This window comes from Astyanax mexicanus, chromosome 4 (assembly GCF_023375975.1).
Source record: "Astyanax mexicanus isolate ESR-SI-001 chromosome 4, AstMex3_surface, whole genome shotgun sequence".
Taxonomy (NCBI): domain Eukaryota; kingdom Metazoa; phylum Chordata; class Actinopteri; order Characiformes; family Acestrorhamphidae; genus Astyanax; species Astyanax mexicanus.
In genome coordinates, this window is record NC_064411.1 from 1,858,698 (window position 1) to 1,882,738 (window position 24,041).

The window sequence follows — 24,041 nt, forward strand, 5'->3', positions numbered from 1 at the left end:
AATAAATTTGATTATTTTATTATTCTTTTCTAATCGAATAGTGAAAGTGTTAGCTAAAATAACTTCATTTATAATTATAATAATTATAACACAATAAATGATACATAAATAACATGTATTTTTATGTAAATGAGAGCTGTTCACTGAGACTGTGTAATGAACAGTAAATGATGATGGGCCTCCATAAACACAGTAAGTTAAATTTTCAAACCCTGTTCAGATCAGAGGAGATCAGTTATACTGCTCTTCTTGTTCTGTTTCTGTTAAAGCAGTGAATTAACCCTGCGGTGATTTTTACAGAGCAGCAGGTGTTGTGAGAAATTGTGCTACCCTGCTGAACTGTGCTCTCCTAGTGAGTATTTAAAGATAATAATACAAAAAAAGCACCATATTAGAAAATTCTCCTGGCAGGAGTGTAGGTAGGATAACTGAATAGTCTAAACCACTGTATTGGTTTGAAGTGAACCATTTTTTTAGTAAGTTTTTAAGTGTTTATTATTCTTTATTATTATTTGTTTGTCATTTACTTTTATGTAATCCTTAAATAAATAATTACAGTGAGCTCAGGCTGTTTAATGCAGAAAACTGAATCATCATGAAAAACTCATGAAAACATTATAAAATGGGGGTCAGAGCATGCGCAGTGCGGGGAGGAGCACTTTTGGACGGGTAGCAGAACTCTGCAGAACACCGGGCTGAAAACTGGGGGGTTTTCCAGCTGTATGGGAGAAACTTCAGGCTCATGAATATTCAAACATTCCATTCAGACCTGTGATATGATTGGCTGACAATAGCAAATAACGAACAATAGCTCCGCCCACCCATTGTGAGAAAGCATGGGCGTGGTTTAGAGGGAGAGAAGTGTGAGGCAGTGAAGGAGAGTAAAATAAGTCCAGTCTCCCCCATTAGAAGAGCACAGAAGTCCGGATTCACTCGGTAAGTTCAGAACTGAAGAGAATGTAGAACAGAACCGTGTAGCTTAAAGTCAGAACCGGTTCTAAAGGTTCCTCAGATCCAGAACCGGTTCTTTAAGCTCAGCTCAGTGTCCGATTCCACTGGAAGAACCAGGATCAGCATGGAGATCTGAACCGGGCCTGGATCAGACCTGGACCTGGTCTAGATCAGACCGGCTGGAGAACAATCAGCTGTAACAGATCAATAATGCTGTAAACTGAAGAGAAATGCGCAGATATAGATTGATATTTATTGATCACAGTGTAGTTTATGCTGTTTAAAGCGCATCACTGCTTAATGTGGACTTTGATCTAAAAACACGGAGCTGCTATAAAGGCGTGTTTATATGCAGTAGCGCTGTTCAACCAGCAGGGGTTGAACGGAGCTCAAGATCACGTGGTGTGTTAGTGTTTTTAATCCTGCTGTTTTATATTATACTTAAATAATCTCTCTATTCTGATTCAGTAACATAATAATAATATTATTAATAATAAAATAACAGTGTGTATATTTATAATGTTGTGTAATGCAGTAATATTACTAATAATAATTAAATTATAATCATTATAATAACAGTAAATGTTTCTGTAATCTGTAGAATAATGTGTAATGAGGGTAAATCACACTGTTATGTATCGTTCTCTGTTTGGTTTGTTAGTTTATCAGGGATTGTTTAATGCAGTTCTGATGATAATGTCATTATTGTAAGAATAAAGGTTTTATTGTAACGGCTGATCTGTTCTCAGGGGTCGGTGTCGGCAGTGTTCAGCTGTGTGTGAATGAAGAAGAGTAAATAATGGATCAGAACTCCAGCAATGGAGGAGAACCTCCTGTCAAAAAGTAAGTAAATGAAGTGATGGGTTTAATATGTAAAGTAGTTTTATATTGTAATGGTTTCAGCTCTAATCCTGGAGCTGTGATCTGCATATTTTACAGTTTTAAAATGGGTTTACATCAGCATTAGAAATTAGGAAATCCTGATGTGCTGCATTTATATAGATCAGATGGAAGTGATTGGGTTTGTCATTAAAGCTGTGGAATGAAGCTTCTCACAGAAAGACTTGTTCTATTCTGTTCTGATCTGTATCTCTGTAAGAGTTCAGTATAATTCCATTGTCACAGATCTATAAAATACCTATAGTAAATATGATCTAAACAGGTGAGTGTGACATCACATTACTCCACACTTTACTCGCATCATGGATCATCATGAAGATCTGTTTACAGGAGGAAGAGAGCAGAATCTCCAGCCCCCAGTGGAGGAGGACCTTCTGTCCTTAAGTGAGTAAATTAAGTGATGGGTTTAATATGTAAAGTAGTTTTATATTGTAATGGTTTCAGCTCTAATCCTGGAACTTTGATCTGCATATTTTACAGTTTTAAATTATTGAGTCAGAACCCTGTGCTGTATTTAAACACAGAGAAATGATTAACAATCCAGTAGAATGTGTTTCTAGTCTGTATTTAAAATACATATCTGCCTTTAATATCTAATAGGTAATATTAATAATTATTATTCCATATTCTAGTGTAGAATGTACAGTGCATCCTGAAAGTATTCACAGCGCTTCACTTTTTCCACATTTTGTTACGTTACAGCCTTATTCCAAACTGTATTATATTAATTTCTTTCTCAAAAATCTAAACAAAATACCCCATTATGACCATGTGAAAAAAATGTCTTGTAAGTTCTGAAAATGGATTAAAAATAAAAAACTAAGAAATCACATTTACGTAAGTATTCACAGCCTTCTCCATGAAGCTCAAAATTGAGCTCAGGTGCATCGTGTTTCCACTGATCATCCTTGAGATGTTTCTACAGCTTAAATGGAGTCCACCTGTGGTAAAACCAGCTGATTGGACATGATTTGGAAAGGCACACACCTGTCTATATAAGGTCACACAGTTGACTGCATGTCAGAGTGCAAACACCAAGCATGAAGTCAAAGGAATTGTCTGTAGACCTCCGAGACAAAATTGTCGATATGACTCTAAAATAACATCACGATATTTCAGGGTATTTTTGTGATAACGATATACTTGGCGATATAGGAAAACAGAAAAATAATTAATTAATTTCAGGAATGTAGTATAATAGTATAACAGAATAATCATAATGTGGCAAAATAAATAATATCGCATAAAATAATATAATGCAGCAAAAAATATTGCAGAATATTTAGTGCATGCATATAAACTGCAAACTAAATCAATTCTACAATAAATACACCTAAAGCCTCACAGTAAATAATAGACTACTTTTAAGACAGAACAGCCCTATTATCACAATATGGATTTTTAATATCACAATATTTCTTTGTCAACATATATTGTATACGATATAATATTGCCCACCCCTAGTTTCTGTAGTGCTTTAATGTTGTTGCTATGGTGGTTGCTATGGTATAGGTTTGGTTGCTGGGCTGTTTGCAGCTGGTGAGGTTTAATAACCAGAACAGAGCTGATCTGGTTCAGGATGGTGGTAAGAGGATCTGGTCCAGATTTTTGATCAAAATCCGGATTAGATTTGTCTGCAGTACAGGTGAACTCTGAACCAGATCCATTGTGAGGATCCGTCTCGGATTTTACCACATGCTGTCTGGGTTTACATTAGCATTAGAAATGAGGAAATCCTGATGTGCTGCATTTATATAGATCAGATGGAAGTGATTGGGTTTGTTATTAAAGCTGTGGAATGAAGCTTCTCACAGAAAGACTTGTTCTATTCTGTTCTGATCTGTATCTCTGTTAGAGTAAGTATAAAAAATATACCTTTTAGTTTATAATACAGTATAATTGTGTAATTGTGTAGCTCTTACCAATACATGTTATTAACTAGTCACAGATCTATAAAATACATATAGTAAATATGATCTAATCAGGTGATGACATTGTGACATCACATTACTCCACACTTTACTCTCATCATGGATCATCATGAAGATCTGTTTACAGGAGGAAGAGAGCAGCATCTCCAGCCCCCAGTGGAGTGTCTATGAAGAGTGACCGGTCCATGGGGAATCCTCCAGAGTTCAGCAGTGGAGGAGGAAGCTCTGGGTCTCGGTACATCACTGCACTAAACTACTGTTCTGTTCTGAGAGTGAAGCTCTTCAGTTCCTGATCTTTATTAAAGATGTGCTGTGTGTTGGAGTTTCACTGTGTAAATGCTGGAGTTTCACTGTGTTTAATGTTAACAGAACTGAAACCCAGAGAGGAGCTTCTCCAGAACCCAGCTGTGTTTCTATGAAGAGTGACCAGTCTATCGGGAAAGGTCCTAATTTCAGCAGTGAAGATATGACCTTTGACCCACAGTGAGTGAAACATCACTTACATCATTTACTGATTTTTACTATAATTTACCTTTTTAAACCATATAACACACACACATACACACACAGGAGGTCAGTGTGAGTTTCTCTGTATGTAATGATCAGTGTACACAGCTTGGTGTGATTGGGAGGCGGGGTTTAGATTAGACTGACCTGAACAATGAGAGTAAATTACAATATCAGCTACAGGTTGGGTCTTTTAAATGAATGTTGATTTATTTATTTAATAGCTTTATCTAACTATTTTAAGCCAGACAGACACTGTGTGATTTTTTTTTTTAATCTGGTGCGGAGAGCTCATCCGCATGTTTGAATGGTTTGTCCTGTAGGAAAACGCAAGCGATTTATATGCCGACTCTGTTGTCTGACTGGCTGTGTAAGCTTTAACTTTTGGATCAGCACAAAAATCACAGTGTGATTTGTTACATTGAACATAGTTCTACGTCACGCCACAGACCGTTTTCTTCAGCCGAACCGACAGCGCGCCGGGAAAGCGGTGAGATTTCTCGCCGACCCAAATTCGGGCATCGGGTCAGTCAGGCTCGCGTTCAATCTCGGGGTCGGGCAGACAATCTAAACTTTAGTATGCAGAACTATAGTATTATTGATATATATAGTCTGTGATGTAGACATCTGGTCACACAGTCAAAAAGGTTAAGAGCCCCTGCATTAGACTATTCTGAAGTGCTTCTATGAGTCCTGACCTAAATCCTATTGAGCCTCTTTGGAATTAGCTGAAATGATGAGTGGACCAAAATACCTGCTGAGAGCTGCAGGAATCGTTTAATTGCAGTGATTACCTTAAAAGGTTGTGCAACAAAATATTACAAAAAGTTAAGGGGAACCATCATTTCTGTCCAGGCCTGTTTCATAAGATTTTTATATATATTTTAAATAATTCTGTTGAAGCATGGTTGAAAAGCAATGTCTGACCTTAATGTGTTAATTTTCATAGCAATTTTATTTATTACTTTTGTCAGATTTAGGTTATTTCTGTGACCGTTGTTTTTTCTTTCATTAACTGCGGGGTACCAACAATTTTGTCCATGTGTGTACGTGTGCTCAAATTCAGTATAAATTAGAATACACTTTAAAACATATTTTGTTAAGTAATTCTGGAGAACTTTTTAGCTGGTTTCTTTCAAAATACATTCACATTGTTGCTGATTGGCAGTGTTCATCATGTATTTATATCTAAATACTGTGTTAATTTTAGGACAAATTAAGCACTTCAAAGTAATTGTTTGTAATCCTCCGAGACAAAATTGTCTCGTGGCACAAATCTGGGGAAGGATAAAGAAAGATTTCTGCTGCTTTAACACAACAAAATGTGGAAAAATAAAGCGCTGTGAATACTTTCCAGATGCACTGTACATATAATTCTGGCACAGTAACAGTATTAGGTGGTTGCTGTTAGGGGTGGGCGATATGGCTCTAAAATAATATCACAATATTTCAGGGTATTTTTGCGATAACGATATACTTGGCGATATAGGAAAACTAAAATAATTCATTCATTTCAGGAATATAGTATAATAGTATAGGAGTATAATCATAATGTTGCAAAATAAATAATATAGCATAAAATAATATAATGCAGCAAATAATATTTAGTGCAGAATATTTAGTGCATGCATATAAACTGCAAACTAAAACAATTCTACAATAAATACACCTAAAGCTTCACAGTAAATAATAGACTACTTTTAAGACAGAACAGCCCTATTATCATAATATGGATTTTTAATATCACAATATTTCTTTGTCAACATATATTGTATACAATATAATATTGCCCACCCCTAGTTTCTGTAGTGCTTTAATGTTGTTGCTATGGTGGTTGCTATGGTATAGGTTTGGTTGCTGGGCTGTTTGCAGCTGGTGAGGTTCAATAACCAGAACAGAGCTGATCTGGTTCAGGATGGTGGTAAGAGGATCTGGTCCAGATTTTTGATCAAAATCCGGATTAGATTTGTCTGCAGTACAGGTGAACTCTGAACCAGATCCATTGTGAGGATCCGTCTCGGATTTTACCACATGCTGTCTGGGTTTACATTAGCATTAGAAATGAGGAAATCCTGATGTGCTGCATTTATATAGATCAGATGGAAGTGATTGGGTTTGTTATTAAAGCTGTGGAATGAAGCTTCTCACAGAAAGACTTGTTCTATTCTGTTCTGATCTGTATCTCTGTTAGAGTTCAGTATAAAAATATACCTTTTAGTTTATAATACAGTATAATTTTGTAATTGTGCAGCTCTTACCAATACATGTTATTAACTAGTCACAGATCTATAAAATACATATAGTAAATATGATCTAATCAGGTGATGACATCGTGACGTCACATCACATTACTCCACACTTTACTCTCATCATGGATCATCATGAAGATCTGTTTACAGGAAGAAGAGAGCAGCATCTCCAGCCCCCAGTGGAGTGTCTATGAAGAGTGACCGGTCCATGGGGAATCCTCCAGAGTTCAGCAGTGGAGGAGGAAGCTCTGGGTCTCGGTACATCACTGCACTAAACTACTGTTCTGTTCTGAGAGTGAAGCTCTTCAGTTCCTGATCTTTATTAAAGATGTGCTGTGTGTTGGAGTTTCACTGTGTAAATGCTGGAGTTTCACTGTGTTTAATGTTAACAGAACTGAAACCCAGAGAGGAGCTTCTCCAAAACCCAGCTGTGTTTCTATGAAGAGTGACCAGTCTATCGGGAAAGGTCCTAATTTCAGCAGTGAAGATATGACCTCTGACCCACAGTGAGTGAAACATCACTTACATCATTTACTGATTTTTTACTATAATTTACCTTTTTAAACCATATAACACACACAAATACACAAACAGGAGGTCAGTGTGAGTTTCTCTTTATGTAATGATCAGTGTACACAGCTTGGTGTGATTGGGAGGCGGGGTTTAGATTAGACTGACCTGAACAATGAGAGTAAATTACAATATCAGCTACAGGTTGGGTCTTTTAAATGAATGTTGATTTATTTATTTAATAGCTTTATCTAACTATTTTAAGCCAGACAGACACTGTGTGATTTTTTTTTTTTAATCTGGTGCGGAGAGCTCATCCGCATGTTTGAATGGTTTGTCCTGTAGGAAAACGCAAGCGATTTATATGCCGACTCTGTTGTCTGACTGGCTGTGTAAGCTTTAACTTTTGGATCAGCACAAAAATCACAGTGTGATTTGTTACATTGAACATAGTTCTACGTCACGCCACAGACCGTTTTCTTCAGCCGAACCGACAGCGCGCCGGGAAAGCGGTGAGATTTCTCACCGACCCAAATTCGGGCATCGGGTCAGTCAGGCTCGCGTTCAGTCTCGGGGTCGGGCAGATGTGTTCATTTTCAAGAGTTACCGGTCCTTCTGGGATTGTCCTAATTTCAGCAGTGAAGATATGACCTCTGACCCACAGTGAGTGAAACACCAAAACCCTTATACTTTTTTTTACTACGATTTATCTTTTTGAAGCAAATAACACACACTTTCACACAGTTAAAAAGGTTAAGAGCCCCTGCATTAGACTATTCTGAAGTGCTTCTATGAGTCCTGACCTGGAGAGCTGCAGGAATCGTTTAATTGCAGTGATTACCTTAAAAGGTTGTGCAACAAAATATTACAAAGTTAAGGGTACCATAATTTCTGTCCAGGCCTGTTTCATAAGATTTTTATATATATTTTAAATAATACTGTTGAAGCATGGTTGAAAAGCAATGTCTGACTTTATGACACAGAGCACATTAGCGCCATCTAGTGGCCAAAACGACAAAGTGCTTTATGTGTCTGGTGGAATTAATTTTTTTTTGCTAGGATTATTGCCTCTAAAACTGTGTTCAGTGCATTAAAAACATGACATTTATTGTTTCTTTAATAGCATTGAATAAAACTTCATCATCTGTTCTGCATGTATTTATCATCTCAATTGCTGGGGTGTGTACATACATCCAGCAATGGGAGAATGTGTTCTAGTACAATACATAGAACAGTAATGTATTCAGTATAAATTAGAATACACTTTAGAACATATTTTGTTAAGTAATTCTGGAGAACTTTTTAGCTTTTTTATTTCTAATTACATTCACATTGTTGCTGATTGGCACTGTTCATTTATTGTATCATTTATTTATATTTAAATACTGTGTTAACTGTACAACAAATTAAGCATTTACATCAAAACTTCAGATAAAGAGTGACATCATTACAAAAATCTTTATTTACATTATTAGAAGGTAAAGCTCTGTTTTAACCTTTAAGAAACATTTTGTCAGTCCTGACGCTGTCAGTCTCCTCTGGACTGACGAACTTAGAAACTCCATTTCCCAGCATTCTCGCTTTCAGGACTACAATGACTCATCGGAACATGTGAAGCTACGACGTTCTGTTTCACCCAGCTACTGATTGCTCACCTGAATTTTTGAGTATAAATACCTCTCAGTTTCAGCTATTAGTTGCTGAGAATTGAATCTAGGTTCCCTAACTCTTCTACGACTGTATTCCAGATGCTTTTAGAAAATGTATTAAATTCAGGCTTTAATAATAGATTAGTCTTTTCTTTGTATCTGTTATTTGCTGATATTCTTTATTTTATTAATAATTTTATCATCAGCTGATTTATTCATGTGGATTACAGTGTGGATTTTCTGTTCATACACAGTAAGAAGAAACACAACAATTACAGAGAAAAACTGGACCACATATTCAAGGTTAGTCCTAAACCATATATATGATGGGCATCTCTCTGATTTCTTTTACATATACATTTAATTTCACTTTAAAGTTTTGATACTAATCATAATTTATTCAACTTCAGTTTTGCTATTTTATAGATTATTATAACTGTCATGTTAAAATTAATGCAATAAGATGGTGCTCAGTAACATGATGTTTAAATCATTTTACACACCAAAGCATCAATCACTCCTTTCCTCCTCAGATCAGTGTCATCACTCTCTCTGTACTGTAACAGCTTTACTGATTCTCTGATGTTTGTTCTTAATCAGGAGCTGCAGGAGAAGTTTTTCTCTCTAGTGAAGAATGAGCTGAACACATTCAAGAATCTCCTGAGTCCAGATTACCCAGCATGCTCTGAGGGAGAGGTGGAGGATGATCAGAAGGAGGGGGTGCTGAAGGTCACACTGCACATCCTGAGGAACATGAATCAGACAGACCTCGCCAACACACTAGAGAGCAGTAAGAGTTCAGGGTCATGAATATGGGTACCAACGTAAAGGGCTATTTTATTTCCTCAGAGGAGTTCTGCTTTTCAAATTAGAATAATAAGCAGTAGTTAACTGGATTTTGTAATTATAATATATTGTGTCACAGCATCAGATGTATTCTTAAATCTAACAATTATCTACTGTATCAGAGTCAGTTTACAAAGGGGTCTTTCATGAAGATCACAGCTAATTACATTTTCCTTATTCTCTTCCTCTGCAATCAGAATTAGCCCCAGCATGCCAACGAAAGCTCAAATCCAAGCTAAGAGATAAATATCAGAGAATTAATGAAGGAACATCAGGCTATGTAAATTCAGCACTTCTGAATGAGATCTACACAGAGCTCTACATCACAGAGGGAGATGGAGGAGATGTCAATCAGGAACATGAGGTGATGCAGATTGAAGCTGCATCCAGGAAAAAAACAACACAGGAAAGACCAATCAAATGCAACGACATCTTTAAGCCATTACCAGAACAGAAACGACCCATCAGAACTGTACTGACTAAAGGAGTTGCTGGAATTGGAAAAACAGTCTCTGTACAGAAGTTCATTCTGGACTGGGCTGAAGGAGAAGTAAATCAGGATGTTCTCTTCATATTTCCACTTCCTTTTAGAGAGCTGAATATGATGAAGGAGAAGAAGCTCAGTCTGGTGAATCTTCTTCAGAGCTTCTTCCCAGAAACACAAGATTTAAAACCAAGACATTATAAGGGCTACAAGGTCATGTTCATTTTTGATGGTCTGGATGAGTGTCGACTGCCTCTGGATTTCCAGAACAATGAGAACTTGGTGAATATAGAAGAACAAACCTCAGTGGATGTTCTGCTGACGAACCTCATCAAGGGGAATCTGCTTCCCTCTGCTCTCCTCTGGATCACCTCTCGACCAGCAGCGGTCAGTCAGATCCCTCCTGAGTGTGTTGATCAGGTAACAGAAGTTCGGGGTTTCAGTGACCCTCAGAAACAGCAATACTTCAGGAAGAGGATCAGGGATCAGGACCTGGCCAACAAAGTCTTCACTCACATCAGGTCTTCAAGAAGCCTCCACATCATGTGCCACATACCGGTCTTCTGCTGGATTACAGCCACTGTTCTAGAGAGAATGCTGAGTGAAGCTGAGAGTGGAGAAATTCCCAAAACCCTGACGCAGATGTTCACACACTTCCTGATCTATCAGATCAAACACAAGACCCAGAAGTACAGTGGGAAAAGTGACCCTGATCCTCAGCAGACTAGAACAAGTATCCTGGCTCTGGGGAAACTGGCGTTCCAGCAGCTGGAGAAAGGAAACCTGATCTTCTATGAGGAAGATCTAAGAGAGAGTGGTATCGATATTACAGAAGTGTCTGTGTACTCAGGAGTGTGTACCCAGATCTTCAGAGAGGAACATAAGCTGCACCTGGGAAAGGTATTCAGCTTTGTACATTTGAGCGTTCAGGAGTTCCTCGCTGCTTTATATGCATTTCTCTGCTTCATTGACAGAAGCGTTCTGAATCAGCAAATCCCTGAAAACCAAAACACTGAACTATCTGAACTCTTCAGTAAGTCAACGATGACTGACTTCCTCAGCAGTGCCGTGGACAGAGCCTTACAGAGTGAGAGTGGACACCTGGACCTGTTCCTTCGCTTCCTTCTGGGTCTCTCACTGGAGTCTAATCAGACTCTATTACGAGTCATACTGACCCCAACCGAGAGGATCTCTCACAGCAACGAGGAAACAGTCAGCTACATCAAGAAGAAGATTGAGGAGAACTCAACTACAGAGAAATCCATCAATCTGTTCCACTGTCTGAATGAAATGAATGATCATTCTCTGGTGCAGGAAGTGCAGAAATACCTGAGTGCAGGTGGAGAGCGTCGTCTTCAAAAGGCCAGCCTCTCTCCTGCTCAGTGGTCAGCTCTGGTGTTTGTGTTGGTGAACTCAGAAGAAGAGCTGGAGGAGTTTAACCTCAGTAAATATCATCCATCAGAGGAGTGTCTTCTGAGGCTGCTGCCAGTAGTTAAAATATCCAGAAGAGCTGTGTGAGTATTTTTATTCAGGCCTTCACACAGTTTTTAACCAACTGCTTATGTGTAGAATCAGTTTCCATTCAATCACTGGTGGATTCACATTATCACATTTTTACATACATATAGCATGCATTATTCTTTGTGTGTAATAACAATCAAACCCTCATTTTAATGTAAACAGTACATGACGTTTCTGTATAACACTTAAGAATAAGTTTGGGCAAGTTATATGTTATATGTTTTTGTTAAAATAAATTCACATGACTTGTAGATCCACTCTAAATTAGCACTGGGTGATTTGAATGAAAGATCATGTCTTAGTATGCTTGGGAGCAATGATGATTAGCAATATAACATGATAAATTTATATAGAACATACATTTTAAGTGTATGTATTTATTTCTAAAATATATGTGAGCAAATGTGTCTTTTTTCCAGAGTTAAACTGGTAAAATAGAATAAATTCACATACTTCAAAAAGCTGTGCTCTTTCTGTTTAGTGAAACATTTACATATTCTATTTTATCTAATTTATAATCTGTCCCAGAGCTTGCCCACGCTGATCACAGCAAAGTGGAGCTTTCTGCATGTCAACTATTTCAGTATAAACACAGATTCTTTAGACAGACAATAAATTTCACAGTTTAATTCAGTTTTCTATTATTTGTCAATCCATTCCAATATTCTTATTTGGGTTCATTGTAAAATCCTTTTTTATTCTTAAATTTTCAGACTAGCTTCATGTAATCTTGGAGTAAAAACGTGTGAAAATCTGGAATCAGTTTTAAACCTGGAAAACTCCCCCCTGAAAGAGCTGGACCTCAGTAACAATGACCTGCAGGATTCAGGAGTGGAGCTGCTCTCTGCTGGACTAAAGAGTTCACACTGTAAACTGCAGATTCTCAGGTCAGTGTTTCATGTTATCAAAGACCAAAATAACAAACAAGACAACAAATAAAAACACACTAAAGAAACTAAATTACACAGAAGGATGTGCAAGGTTGGTTTGTGTAGGATGTTTTTTTTCCCAGGTTGGCAAAGAGGAGGAGCCCAAACATCTCTCCCTGCTCTGGCTTTTCCATGCCCTTTAATTTGTCATGGTACTGCATCTACAGACTGTATTTAACCCCTTTATTTGGGGGTTAATGTAAGTGTTTTTATACCACAGTAATTGTACTCTTTTAAGCACATTTCCTTTTTTTCTTGTAACTCTGCTCATGTAATTTTATCCATGTCTGTCTGATCTTAATAAAATCACAATTGACACTTATTGGCACCCCTAAATTTAGTATATTTACTCTCCATAGCCATTTTGACAGTAATGAGTATGGACGTATAGTGTAGTAAGTAGTATAAGATACAGGAAGATGAACATTGTGAAATAGTTCATAGCTTATAGAACACTTGTGTTAACTCTGACTGTATTCCACTTGCATATTTATTAATTGTAGAATATAATTGTTTAATTAAACTGTAATATTTTCTTAGATTTACCAGTCTAAGCATCACTGTGTAAATGCTTCCCAACACTCTCTGGAGCCAGGTTGTTATGTTGAGTGACAGACGAGATGACCAAACATGTCTCTTCACTGACAGTTTTAGAGAAAACCTAAAATATTTGCATCAAAAAAGACCTACAACATAGTTCATACATGAGCTAAAACAACACCTAAGCACGTATATGATGTTATTTGCAGAAAAAAAAGGAACTAGGGCCAGCGGTCTCTATGGTAAAGAACAGCACACACTCTGGTTCTCTACACTCTCAGCATAGCTACACACGTAAAAGGGCTGTGTGCTTAGCATAGGGAGTTCTTAAAGGGACAGTGTAGATACAGTGGTGTAAAAAGTATTTGACCCCCTACACTTTTTTTTTGTTTTTGCTTTTTTGTGATACTGATATTTTTCTAAATGTCAAACAAACTTTAATATCAGACAAATATAACCTGAGTAAATATAAAAAGCGCTTTTTAAATAATAATTTTATGTATTAAAGGAAAGAAAGTGTTCAAACCAATCTAGCCCTGTGTGAAAAAGTGTTTGCCCCCTAAAACTAATAACTTGGTTTTGTCACCCTTAGCGGCAACAACTGCAATTAAGCTTTACTGATACCTGGCAGTGAGTCTTTCACATCTCTGTGGAGGAATTCTGTTTCACTCTTCTTTACAGAATTGTTTTAATTCAGCCATATTGGAGGCTTTTCCAGCATGAAAACTTTCATTTAATTTTTTTAAGCCATTCAGAGGTGAACTTGTTTGTGTGCTTCATATAATTGTCCTGCTGCAGAACCCAAGTACACCTAAGCTTGAGGTCACGAACAGATGGCCTGACATTCTCCTTCAGGATTTTCTGGTAAACAGCAAAATTCCTGATTCCATCTATTACAGCCTGTTATTCAAACCCTGAAGCAGCAAAGCAGTCCCAGATCATCACACTACCACCACCATGTTTTACATTCAGTATGATGTTCTTTTTCTGAAATTATGTCATAGTTTTACAACAGATGTAATTTCTTATGACAGACAATAAATTTCACAGTGTAATTATTTTTTCTGTCCTTTGTCAATCCATTCAAATATTCTTATTTGGGTTCATTGTAAAATTATTAATAAATTTTCAGACTAGCTTCCTGTAATCTTGGAGTAAAGACGTGTGAAAATCTGGAATCAGTTTTAAACCTGGAAAACTCCTCCCTGAAAGAGCTGGACCTCAGTAACAATGACCTGCAGGATTCAGGAGTGGAGCTGCTCTCTGCTGGACTGAAGAGTTCACACTGTAAACTGCGGATTCTCAGGTCAGTGTTTCTGTGATTTTTCATTTTAATTTTTTAGGGCTGTCAACATTAAATTGTTAACAGACGCTGTTAATTTGGAATCAGAAACAAGTAAAAAAAAAAATAAATAAATTTAATTAAAAAATTTAATGCAATTTTTTTACGGCTAGTTTGAACCTAATTTTGACCCTAAATTTTGCCATAATATGTCCCGCCTCTGCCCAACATGCAGATATTTTTTTTGGATGAATGACTGAAATGCTCCAATCCAGTATACAGCTGTAACGCTCTGGTTCAGACTTTTTTTCTCGCGCTGTCTCTTGCTCTCCATTTGTTTCTCTCTCTCTCTCTCTAAATCTCTCTCCCTCTCTCTCTTGGTCTCTCTCCATCTTTCTCTCCATTTGTCTCTTTCTCTCCATCTGTTTCTCTTTCTCTCTGTTTCTCTCTATTGGTCTCTCTCTTTCCATCTTTCTCTCCATTTGTTTGTTTCTCTTTGTCTCTCCATCTCTCCCTCTATCTGTTTGTTTCTATGTCTCTGTCTCTCTCTTGCCGTCTTTCTTTCCTTCCGCCTCTCTATGACTTTCTGTCAGATAACGAGCTTAGGTGCAGGAGATTGGACACTTGGTCTTACTCTGGCGGTATTTCATTTGCTTATTTATTAGTTCATACTTGAGCAAATGCAGCACCAACACACACTCTGTGGTACAGCACAACACACTGCTCTCTCTCTACGCTCTCAGTGTAGCTACACACATGCCCACACTTACCGTAAGAATGTCTCAAAGGTGCAGTGTACACATTACTAAATACTGTACATTACATATTTCCGCCTGGCCATTTATATGGTAATTCCTGAGATTTTATACTCAGCAGTTCTAATTCGATGAAAATATGAACTTAATTATTTGGTGCACATCTATGCCACTGCTATATTCACTGAGATGCTTAGTATTGAGCTTTGGGTTTCTTGAATTGGTTAACTGTGTTAAGAAACTTCAGTTTTCTATAGTTTTTTTTTATTTTTTCAGATTTTGTAGTGTTATTTGTGAGTAAATGTCTTATTAATATTAAAGTGCATTATGTTGTTCCTTATTTCTAGTTTTTTTTTGTCACTCACACATTCTCTTGCTCTGTCTGCAGATTATCTGGTTGTATGATCACAGAGAAAGGGTGTTGTTCTCTGGCTTCTGCTCTAATTTCAAACCCCTCCCACCTGAAAGAGCTGGATCTGACCTACAACCACCCAGGAGAGTCAGGAGTGAAGCTCCTTTCTGCCAGACTGGAGGATCCACACTGCAAACTGGAGAAACTCAGGTAGGTCTGAACTGATAATTATGTTATCAACTTATTGTAAGATAAATGAATGTTGTATATTTTTGTCACTCTCAATATTGCCTGTTGTGCTCTTCCAGAGGAAAATTTTCTGTGTATGCACTGTGCCTCATGGGGAAGCAGAGTGTAGAGAAAGTTAGGGGTTAAGTCTGTGAAACACATTGCATTGTGGGACCTGTATTGAATCTAGTTGTAGTCACCAGGTAAACAGGGTGTAGTCCTCATATGGCTTCCGTGTCTTTGCGGTTTTTCCCTACGAGAAAAATTAACACAGACCACACTGCTCAACATCACACTGCTCAACATTACTGAAAGAGTTTTCACCTGTTTAAATGCTTTAATGATCCTTTTTGAAGAAGCATAATAATCCAAAACGCGATCTGACCGGAGTTCGCTGTTGTTATGCAGAATCCAGTACGGGCTCATTTCCAGCCGCTGTGCTGTGACGTCAGTTAAGCATTAGCTTAAACCTAGTATTTTTCTAATTACTACCCTTAAATGATCTCATAATTCAAAGGATCCAGTGATATTTAGGAGGTAAATTTATACAGAAGAAAACGTACAGGGATGTGAACATATTTACTAACCACAGAATGTGACAGAGGCCAGTTTTTAAAAAAAGCCCATTCAAAGTCGCCGTTTACATGGACCGCTTAGGCACGGAACCTCAAATATGGGCATAAACAACATGACGTCGACTACAACATGACAACACGACTTCAGTGGTCTATTCTGTCTTATTTTTGTTTACACAGCCATGTTTTATGCCCATGCTATCTGCACTAAATGCCAAGTACTTTGCTGTAATTCGGCTTTAATTTCGGCTCATATTTCAGGTGGTAAAAAGAACCAAGGTTTCGGTATTACCCCAGACCAGGTTGAAACGTTTAGCTGGTTCTGGTCATGGAGCCAGTGATGGAGAGCTGCCCTGAGCATTGTGACCATTAGAGGCAGAATCGGGAGAAAGATTACAAGATTAAAACTGATCCCCACTAACTTTATACACACTGAGAGTCAAGCACTCCAGCAACCAGTCCATATCTTTATAATAAGAATAATCAGTTACTGCAAAACCAGGATCCTTTCTGAACACTTAGGGTGCTAACCTACACCCTGTGCAAGTTGGTCATAATGCTAATTGCTATCTTACACCCCACCAACAGACTAAACAACTCTGGTGGAAAGCGTGAAAATAAACAGCAATGGTGATTTTGAATATATTTATGCTGATGAGAAGCACTGGACAAGTCCAGGGAGCTGCGCCATTTAAATATTAATACCCCAAAGTCAGACCGCACCTGGCTCTTAAAGGGAATGGCAAGTGACATGGTGATTTGTTTATTTCACGATACATGCCGTTTTCGCATTTTGAGCCTCTTTTAAGCAACTTTTCCCATCGTAAAGACACACTAACACACCCTAAATCTAGCTGAATACTGCACAGTTGACAACTCGCCTACGGATCACTAAAATAGCGCCCTTAATTTCTAGAGATCCCGTTAATGTGATAGTTTGTTTGTTGACTTTATTTAAAAACTGTGCTTTTTTGTAACATTTATTTTTTTTTTTAGAATATTTAAACTTTTTTTAATATTGAAATTTTTGAAGTTTCCTAATGACCAGTGGCATACAATTATTTTCAAATTATGATAAAATATTTTTTGCCCAATAATTCCTGGGAAAATATCTGGTCCATTAAAAACAGTAGTTGTGACAAGAGTACACTCGGGTATGAATATGAATACTAAAACAAACTTTAGTAATATTTAACTCTTTTCTGCAAGCCCACAAGAAACTGTCATTACTACTGTTTAATGTACTTCCTCTGTTAATAACCTGATTTTTTTTTTACTAATCACAGCTTTTACTGCCTATGTACTGAAAGTGATTTAACAGTTCCCACCTTTCAAATATTCTTATTCGGTTAGTGTCCAAAAATCACAAAAAATAAGCACATACTGACTAAAACTGTGATTTGGATGTGGAAATATTTAGAAAAAATTCAGCATATTCAACAAGAACAATAGAGCTCTATATCTTTTATATCTTTTATAAAATATCTTTTCCAAAATGCAGTAATTGATTTTACATGTGTGCAGTGTAAACATGCCTGCACATTCACTTTTTTGTTCTGTTAAAAAACAGCATAAATAAGTTTTTGAAATTACATAGTAAACCTCTTATCTGAAAAATATAAATAACATGATCTTAACATATCAACACTCTTAGACTGAAATATGTTTATAAATGATAAACCCCCAAATCAGAAACAAAATGGGAAAGTAAGGAATGTGATTATAAATATTTATATTTATATACTTTAAATATTAGTTAGACAACACAAGTAAACACAAAATGCAGTTTTTATATTAAGGATTCATTATCCAAAAATCCAAATCTACATGGTCCTGTGTAAAAGTACCCCACTCCAATTCTCCAATGTGGTGAAATTACAACAATTCTGTAAAAAAGAGCAGAACATTCCTCCACAGCTCTGTGAAAGACTCACTGCAAATGCTGGACTGCAGGGTGGAAAAAACAGTTATTAATGTTGTGAGAAAGAATGGCAAGTTTTTAAAAAATGGTTTACTCTCTCAACTTGTTTTGGAATGTCTTGGAGGCCTGAAATGCAGGAATATTACACAATAATAAATTAAATTACGTCTTTCAGACAAACCAGGCAAGTCTTTGGTTCCCTCTGCAATCAAATAAAAATCAAAGTAAAATGGACGATTATTTGTATTTTCCATTCATCCATCCATCATCCATCCATTTTCCTCCGCTTATCTGGGGTCGGGTCGCGGGGGCAGCAGCCTAAGCAGGGAAACCCAGACTTCCCTCTCCCAAGCAACTTGGGCCAGCTCGTCCGGGGGAATTCCAAGGCGTTCCCAGGCTAGCTGAGAGACATGGTCCCTCCAGCGTGTCCTGGGTCTTCCCGTGGGTCTCCTCCCAGTGGGACGTGCGCGGAACACCTCACCAGGGAGCTGTCCAGGAGGCATCCTAATCAGATGCCCAAGCCACTTCAACTGTCTCCTCTCGATGTGGAGAAGCAGCTGCTCTACTCTGAGTCCCTCCCAGATGACTGAGCTATCTCTAGGATGACTGACCCTATCTCTAAGGGAGAGCCCAAACACCCTGCGGAGGAAACTCATTTTGGCCGCTTGTATCAGTGATCTCGTTCTTTCGGTCATGACCCAAAGCTCATGACCATAGATGAGGGTAGGAACGTAGATCGACCGGTAAATCGAAAGCTTTGGCTCAGCTCTCTCTTCACCACGATGGATCTGTACAGCGCCCGCATCACTGCTGAGGCAGCACCGATCCGTCTATCAATCTCCCGCTCCATCTTCCCCTCATTCATGAACAAGACCCCAAGATACTTAAACTCCTCCACTCGAGGCAGGACCTCCTCCCCAACCCGGAGAAGGCATTCTACCCTTTTCTGGCTCAGGACCATGGCCTCAGACTTGGAGGCACTGATTCTCATCCCGGCCATTTCACACTCGGCTGCGAACTGCTCCAGTGCGAGTTGTAGATCACAAGCTGATGAAGCCAATAGGACCACATCATCTGCAAAAAGCAGAGATGCTATCCCAAGGCCACCAAAATGGATCCCCTCAACACCTTGGCTGCGCCTAGAAATTCTATCCATAAAAGTTATGAACAGAATCGGTGACAAAGGGCAACCTTGGCGGAGTCCAACCCTCACTGGAAACGAGTCCGACTTACTGCCGGCAATGCGGACCAAGCTCTGACACCGGTCATACAGGGACCTGACAGCCCGTATCAAAGGGCCCGGTACCCTATACTCCCAGAGTACCCCCCACAAGACTCCCCGAGGGACACGATCGAACACCTTCTCCAAGTCCACAAAACACATGTAGACTGGTTGGGCGAACTCCCATGACCCCTCCAAGACCCTGCTGAGGGTATAGAGCTGATCCAGTGTCCCACGGCCAGGACGAAAACCACACTGCTCTTCCTGAATCCGAGGTTCGACTATCCGATGAACCCTCCTCTCCAGAACCCCCGAATAGACCTTACCAGGGAGGCTTAAGAGTGTGATTCCCCTGTAGTTGGAACACACTCTCCGGTCCCTCTTTTTGAATAAGGGGACAACCACCCGGGGGGTCTGCCAATCCAGTGGAACTGCCCCCGATGTCCACACAATGTTGTAGAGTCGCGTTAACCATCACAACCCTATGACATCCAGAGCTTTAAGGAACTCCGGGCGAATCTCATCCACCCCTGGGCCTCACCACAGAGGAGCTTTTTAACCACCTCAGTGACCTCAGCACCCGAGATTGGAGAGCCCACCCCAAGGTCCCCCGGATCTGCTTCCCGTGGTGGGATTGAGGAGGTCTTCGAAGTTTTCCGCCCACCGGCCCACAAAGTCCCAAGTTGAGGTCCACAGCACACCACACCCACTATAAATAGTGTTTGTGGGATACTGCTCCCCCCGAGACGCCGTATGGTGGACCAGAATCGTCTCAAAGCCGTACAGAAGTCATTTTCCATGGCGTCTCCGAACTCCTCCCACGCCCGAGTTTTTGCTTCAGCAATCACCCGTGCCGCATGCCGCTTGGACTGCCGGTACCCGTCAGCTGCTTCCCGAGTCCCATGGGCCAGAAAGGCCTGATAGGATTCCTTCTTCAGCCTGACAGCATCCCTCACCGCCGGTGTCCACCAGCGGGTTCGAGAATTGTCGCCACGACAGGCACCGACAACCTTGCAGCCACAGCTCGGATAGGCCGCTTCAGTAATGGAGGTGAGGAACACGGCCCACTCGGACTCAATGTCCCCAACCTCCCCCGGAACATGTTTGAAGCTCTCCCGGAGGTGAGAGTTGAAGCTCTTTCTGACAGGAGACTCTGCCAACCGTTCCCAGCAGACCCTCACAATTAGTTTAGGTCTGCCAGGTCTGACTGGCATCCTTCCCCACCATCGGAGCCAACTCACCACCAGGTAGTGGTCAGTGGAGAGCTCCGCTACCCTCTACACCTGAGTGTTCAAGACATGCGGCCGCAGATCAGATAACACGACAACAGTCTATCATTGAACTGCGGCCTAGGGTGTCCTGGTGCCAAGTGCACATATGGACACCCTTATGCTTGAACATGGTTTTAGTTATGGACAATCCATGATGAGCACCAATAGACGTCCAATAACAAAACACCACTCGGGTTACGATCGGGAGGGTCATTTCTCCCAACCACACCTCTCCAGGTCTCACTGTCATTACCCACGTGAGCGTTGAAGTCCCCCAGCAGAACAAGTGAGTCCCCTGGAGGGGTGCTCTCCAACACCCCCTCCAAAGACTCCAAAAAGGGTGGGTAGTCTGAACTGCTCTTCGGTGCATAGGTACAAATAACAGTCAGGAGCCGTCCCCCCCACCCGTAGGCGGAGGGAGGCTACCCTCTCATTCACTGCGTTGAAGCCCAACGTACAGGCCACGAGATGGGGGCAACAAGTATGCCAACCCCAGCTCGGCGCCTCTCTCCTGGGGCAACTCCAGAGTGAAAGAGTGTCCAACCCCTCTAAAGGAGACTGGTTCCAGAGCCAGAGCCGTGCCTCGAGGTGAGCCTGACTATTTCTAACATGAACCTCTTTAATTCGCACACCAACTCCGGCACCTTCCCCTCCACAGAGGTGACATTCCACGTCCCAAGAGCCAGCTTCTGCAGCTGAGGATCATTTCGCCAGGGTCCCTGCCTTCGGCCGCCACCCAAATCACACTGCACAGACCCCTTTGACCCCTCCCACAGGTGGTGAGCCAATGGGAAGGGGGGCTCCTGTCTCCTCTTCGGGCTATGCCGGCCGAGCTCCATGGGCAAAAGTTGTCTCTCTTCATTGGGGTCATTTGGGCTGCACTTTGTCTGGTCCCTCACCTAGGACCTGTTTGCCTTGGGTGTCCCTACCAGGGGCATAAAGCCCCTGACAACATAGCTCCTAGGATCCTTGAGACACTCAAACCCCTCCACCACGATAAGGTGGCAGCCCAGGGAGAGGATATTTTCCATACAATACCAGCTTTTTCTGATTTGGGGTTGTACCTTAATTAATATATTATTTTTAAGAGGAGCTTTGTCTCTGCTTTCAGTCTCAGTTTAGAACCGAAAGTTAACCTTCACTTGAGTGAAATAATAACTCTACTTTAAAACTACTACTTTTAAACTCTACTTTAACAAAATCCAGCACAATATTTAGTCCTGCAAAGCGCTGTCTCAAATAACTCCCACTTAACTCAGAGCAGTTTTTTCCTACTTTAACACAAACAACTCCACAGTACAAAACTCCACAAATCTCAGTGTAGTGTCTGGTTTAAAAAGTTCATTTTACATTATTGATGAGCTTTTAGCAGGTTAAATCTCAACATTTCCCCAATTCTGAAGTCCCCAATGACACACCTGGAACCAAAGTCACTCCTGTTTCACGATTGTGGATGCCTCTTTATTGAAAAAGGACAATCCAAAATTGTGGTGAAACCAAAATACAAAAATAAAAGTCAGTAAAAATATCAAGAGCGGTGAGACAGTTCAGCTGAATAACACAGGAGATCAGTGGTAGACTCTGGTGTTTTTACAGTTTCCTCATTTAGATCAAAACTGTGACCAAATGAATCCACTGAAAACCCAGACCTGTATATCATTCCTTCACTACTATAAACACATGCAGACAGAAAAATATTTAGAGAAGTAAGAGTTAATCCAACTAAATCTTCCGTTTTTAATCTGATTTTATTCAGTATGCGTTGCAGTTCCGTACTTTACCACATGATGTCACCAATTTCTGCTCTCTCTGATCTTTTGATGGAATACTGACGCCTCAAACCTCCTCAAATGTTCACTCAACTTCACACAAAGTATTTCTTTATAAATCAGTTTCTGTGTGTGTGTGTGTGTGTGTGTGTTTAGAGTGGAACATGGAGGGAAGATCAGAATCAAACCTGGATTCAAAAAATGTAAGCTCTCTCTCTCTCACACACACACACACACACACACACACACTATATACACACAATACACTCACACACACACACACACACGCACACTATATACACACACAACACACACACTACATAGACGCAACACAAACACACTACATACACGCAACACACACACACACACACACACACTATAAACAACACATACACTACATACAAACACTACACATACACGCAACACACACACACACACACTACATACACACACACACTACATACACACACTCTACATACAAACACTACATACAAACACGCTACATAAAAAAACTACATACAAATACACTACATACTAACACACCACATACACACTCTACATACACACACACTACATACAAACACGCTACATAAAAAACTACATACAAATACACTACATACACACGCTACATACAAATACACTACATACACACACGCTACATACAAATACACTACATACACACACGCTACATACAAATACACTATATACACACTCTACATACAAAAACTACATACAAAAACACACTACATACTAACACACCACTATATACACACTCTACATACAAAAACTACATACAAAAACACACTACATACTAACACACCACATACACACACTACAAATACACTACAAACACACACGCTACATACAAATACACTACATACACACACGCTACATACAAATACACTACATACACACACGCTACATACAAATACACTACATACACACTCTACATACAAATACACGACATACACACACTACATACGCACACGCTACGTACAAATACACTACATACACACACGCTACATACAAATACACTACACACACACACGCTACATACAAAAACTACATACAAACACACTACATACTAACACACCACATACACACTCTACATACACACACGCTACATACAAATACACTACATACACACATGCTACATACAAATACACTACATACAAAAACTACATACAAACACACTACATACTAACACACCACATACACACTCTACATACACACACGCTACATACAAATACACTACATACACACACGCTACATACACACACGCTACATACAAATACACTACATACACACACGCTACATACAAATACACTACATACACACACGCTATATACAAACACGCTACTTACAAATACGCTACATACACACACTACATACACACACGCTACATACAAATACACTACATACACACACTACATTCACACACGCTACATACAAATACACTACATACACTCACGCTACATACAAATACACTACATACACACACGCTACATACAAATACACTACATACACACATGCTACATACAAATACACTACATACAAAAACTACATACAAACACACTACATACTAACACACCACATACACACTCTACATACACACACGCTACATACAAATACACTACATACACACACGC

General features: G+C 39.5%; 2 protein-coding genes across 12 annotated transcripts in view; both read left to right on the plus strand.

The window, feature by feature from the left end:
* LOC111189602 (translation initiation factor IF-2-like) overlaps nucleotides 1–24,041 on the plus strand; it is a 117,075-nt gene that overhangs the window by 51,823 nt on the left and 41,211 nt on the right. For 2 of the 4 annotated variants that reach the window (XM_049478372.1, XM_049478375.1), the window contains exon 2: nucleotides 1,701–1,743. The exons of 1 other annotated variant lie outside the window; for it this stretch is intronic. The gene's annotated coding sequence lies outside the window, so the exon portion shown is untranslated. Of the gene's footprint in view, nucleotides 1–902; nucleotides 937–1,700; nucleotides 1,744–24,041 lie in introns of those variants that run through there. One more of the 4 variants, XM_049478374.1, reaches the window with a different exon arrangement.
* The window catches only part of LOC103041333 (NACHT, LRR and PYD domains-containing protein 12-like), a 92,733-nt gene that overhangs the window by 49,441 nt on the left and 19,251 nt on the right, over nucleotides 1–24,041 (plus strand). For 3 of the 8 annotated variants that reach the window (XM_049476962.1, XM_049476964.1, XM_049476961.1), the window contains 4 exons: nucleotides 12,262–12,435; nucleotides 14,150–14,323; nucleotides 15,443–15,616; nucleotides 22,549–22,595. The exons of 1 other annotated variant lie outside the window; for it this stretch is intronic. In XM_049476962.1, the coding sequence (XP_049332919.1) occupies nucleotides 12,262–12,435; nucleotides 14,150–14,323; nucleotides 15,443–15,616; nucleotides 22,549–22,595 (569 nt within the window). Of the gene's footprint in view, nucleotides 1–8,951; nucleotides 9,001–9,297; nucleotides 9,488–9,740; nucleotides 11,542–12,261; nucleotides 12,436–14,149; nucleotides 14,324–15,442; nucleotides 15,617–22,548; nucleotides 22,596–24,041 lie in introns of all 8 variants that reach the window. 4 more of the 8 variants (XM_049476967.1, XM_049476965.1, XM_049476968.1 and 1 more) reach the window with 3 other exon arrangements.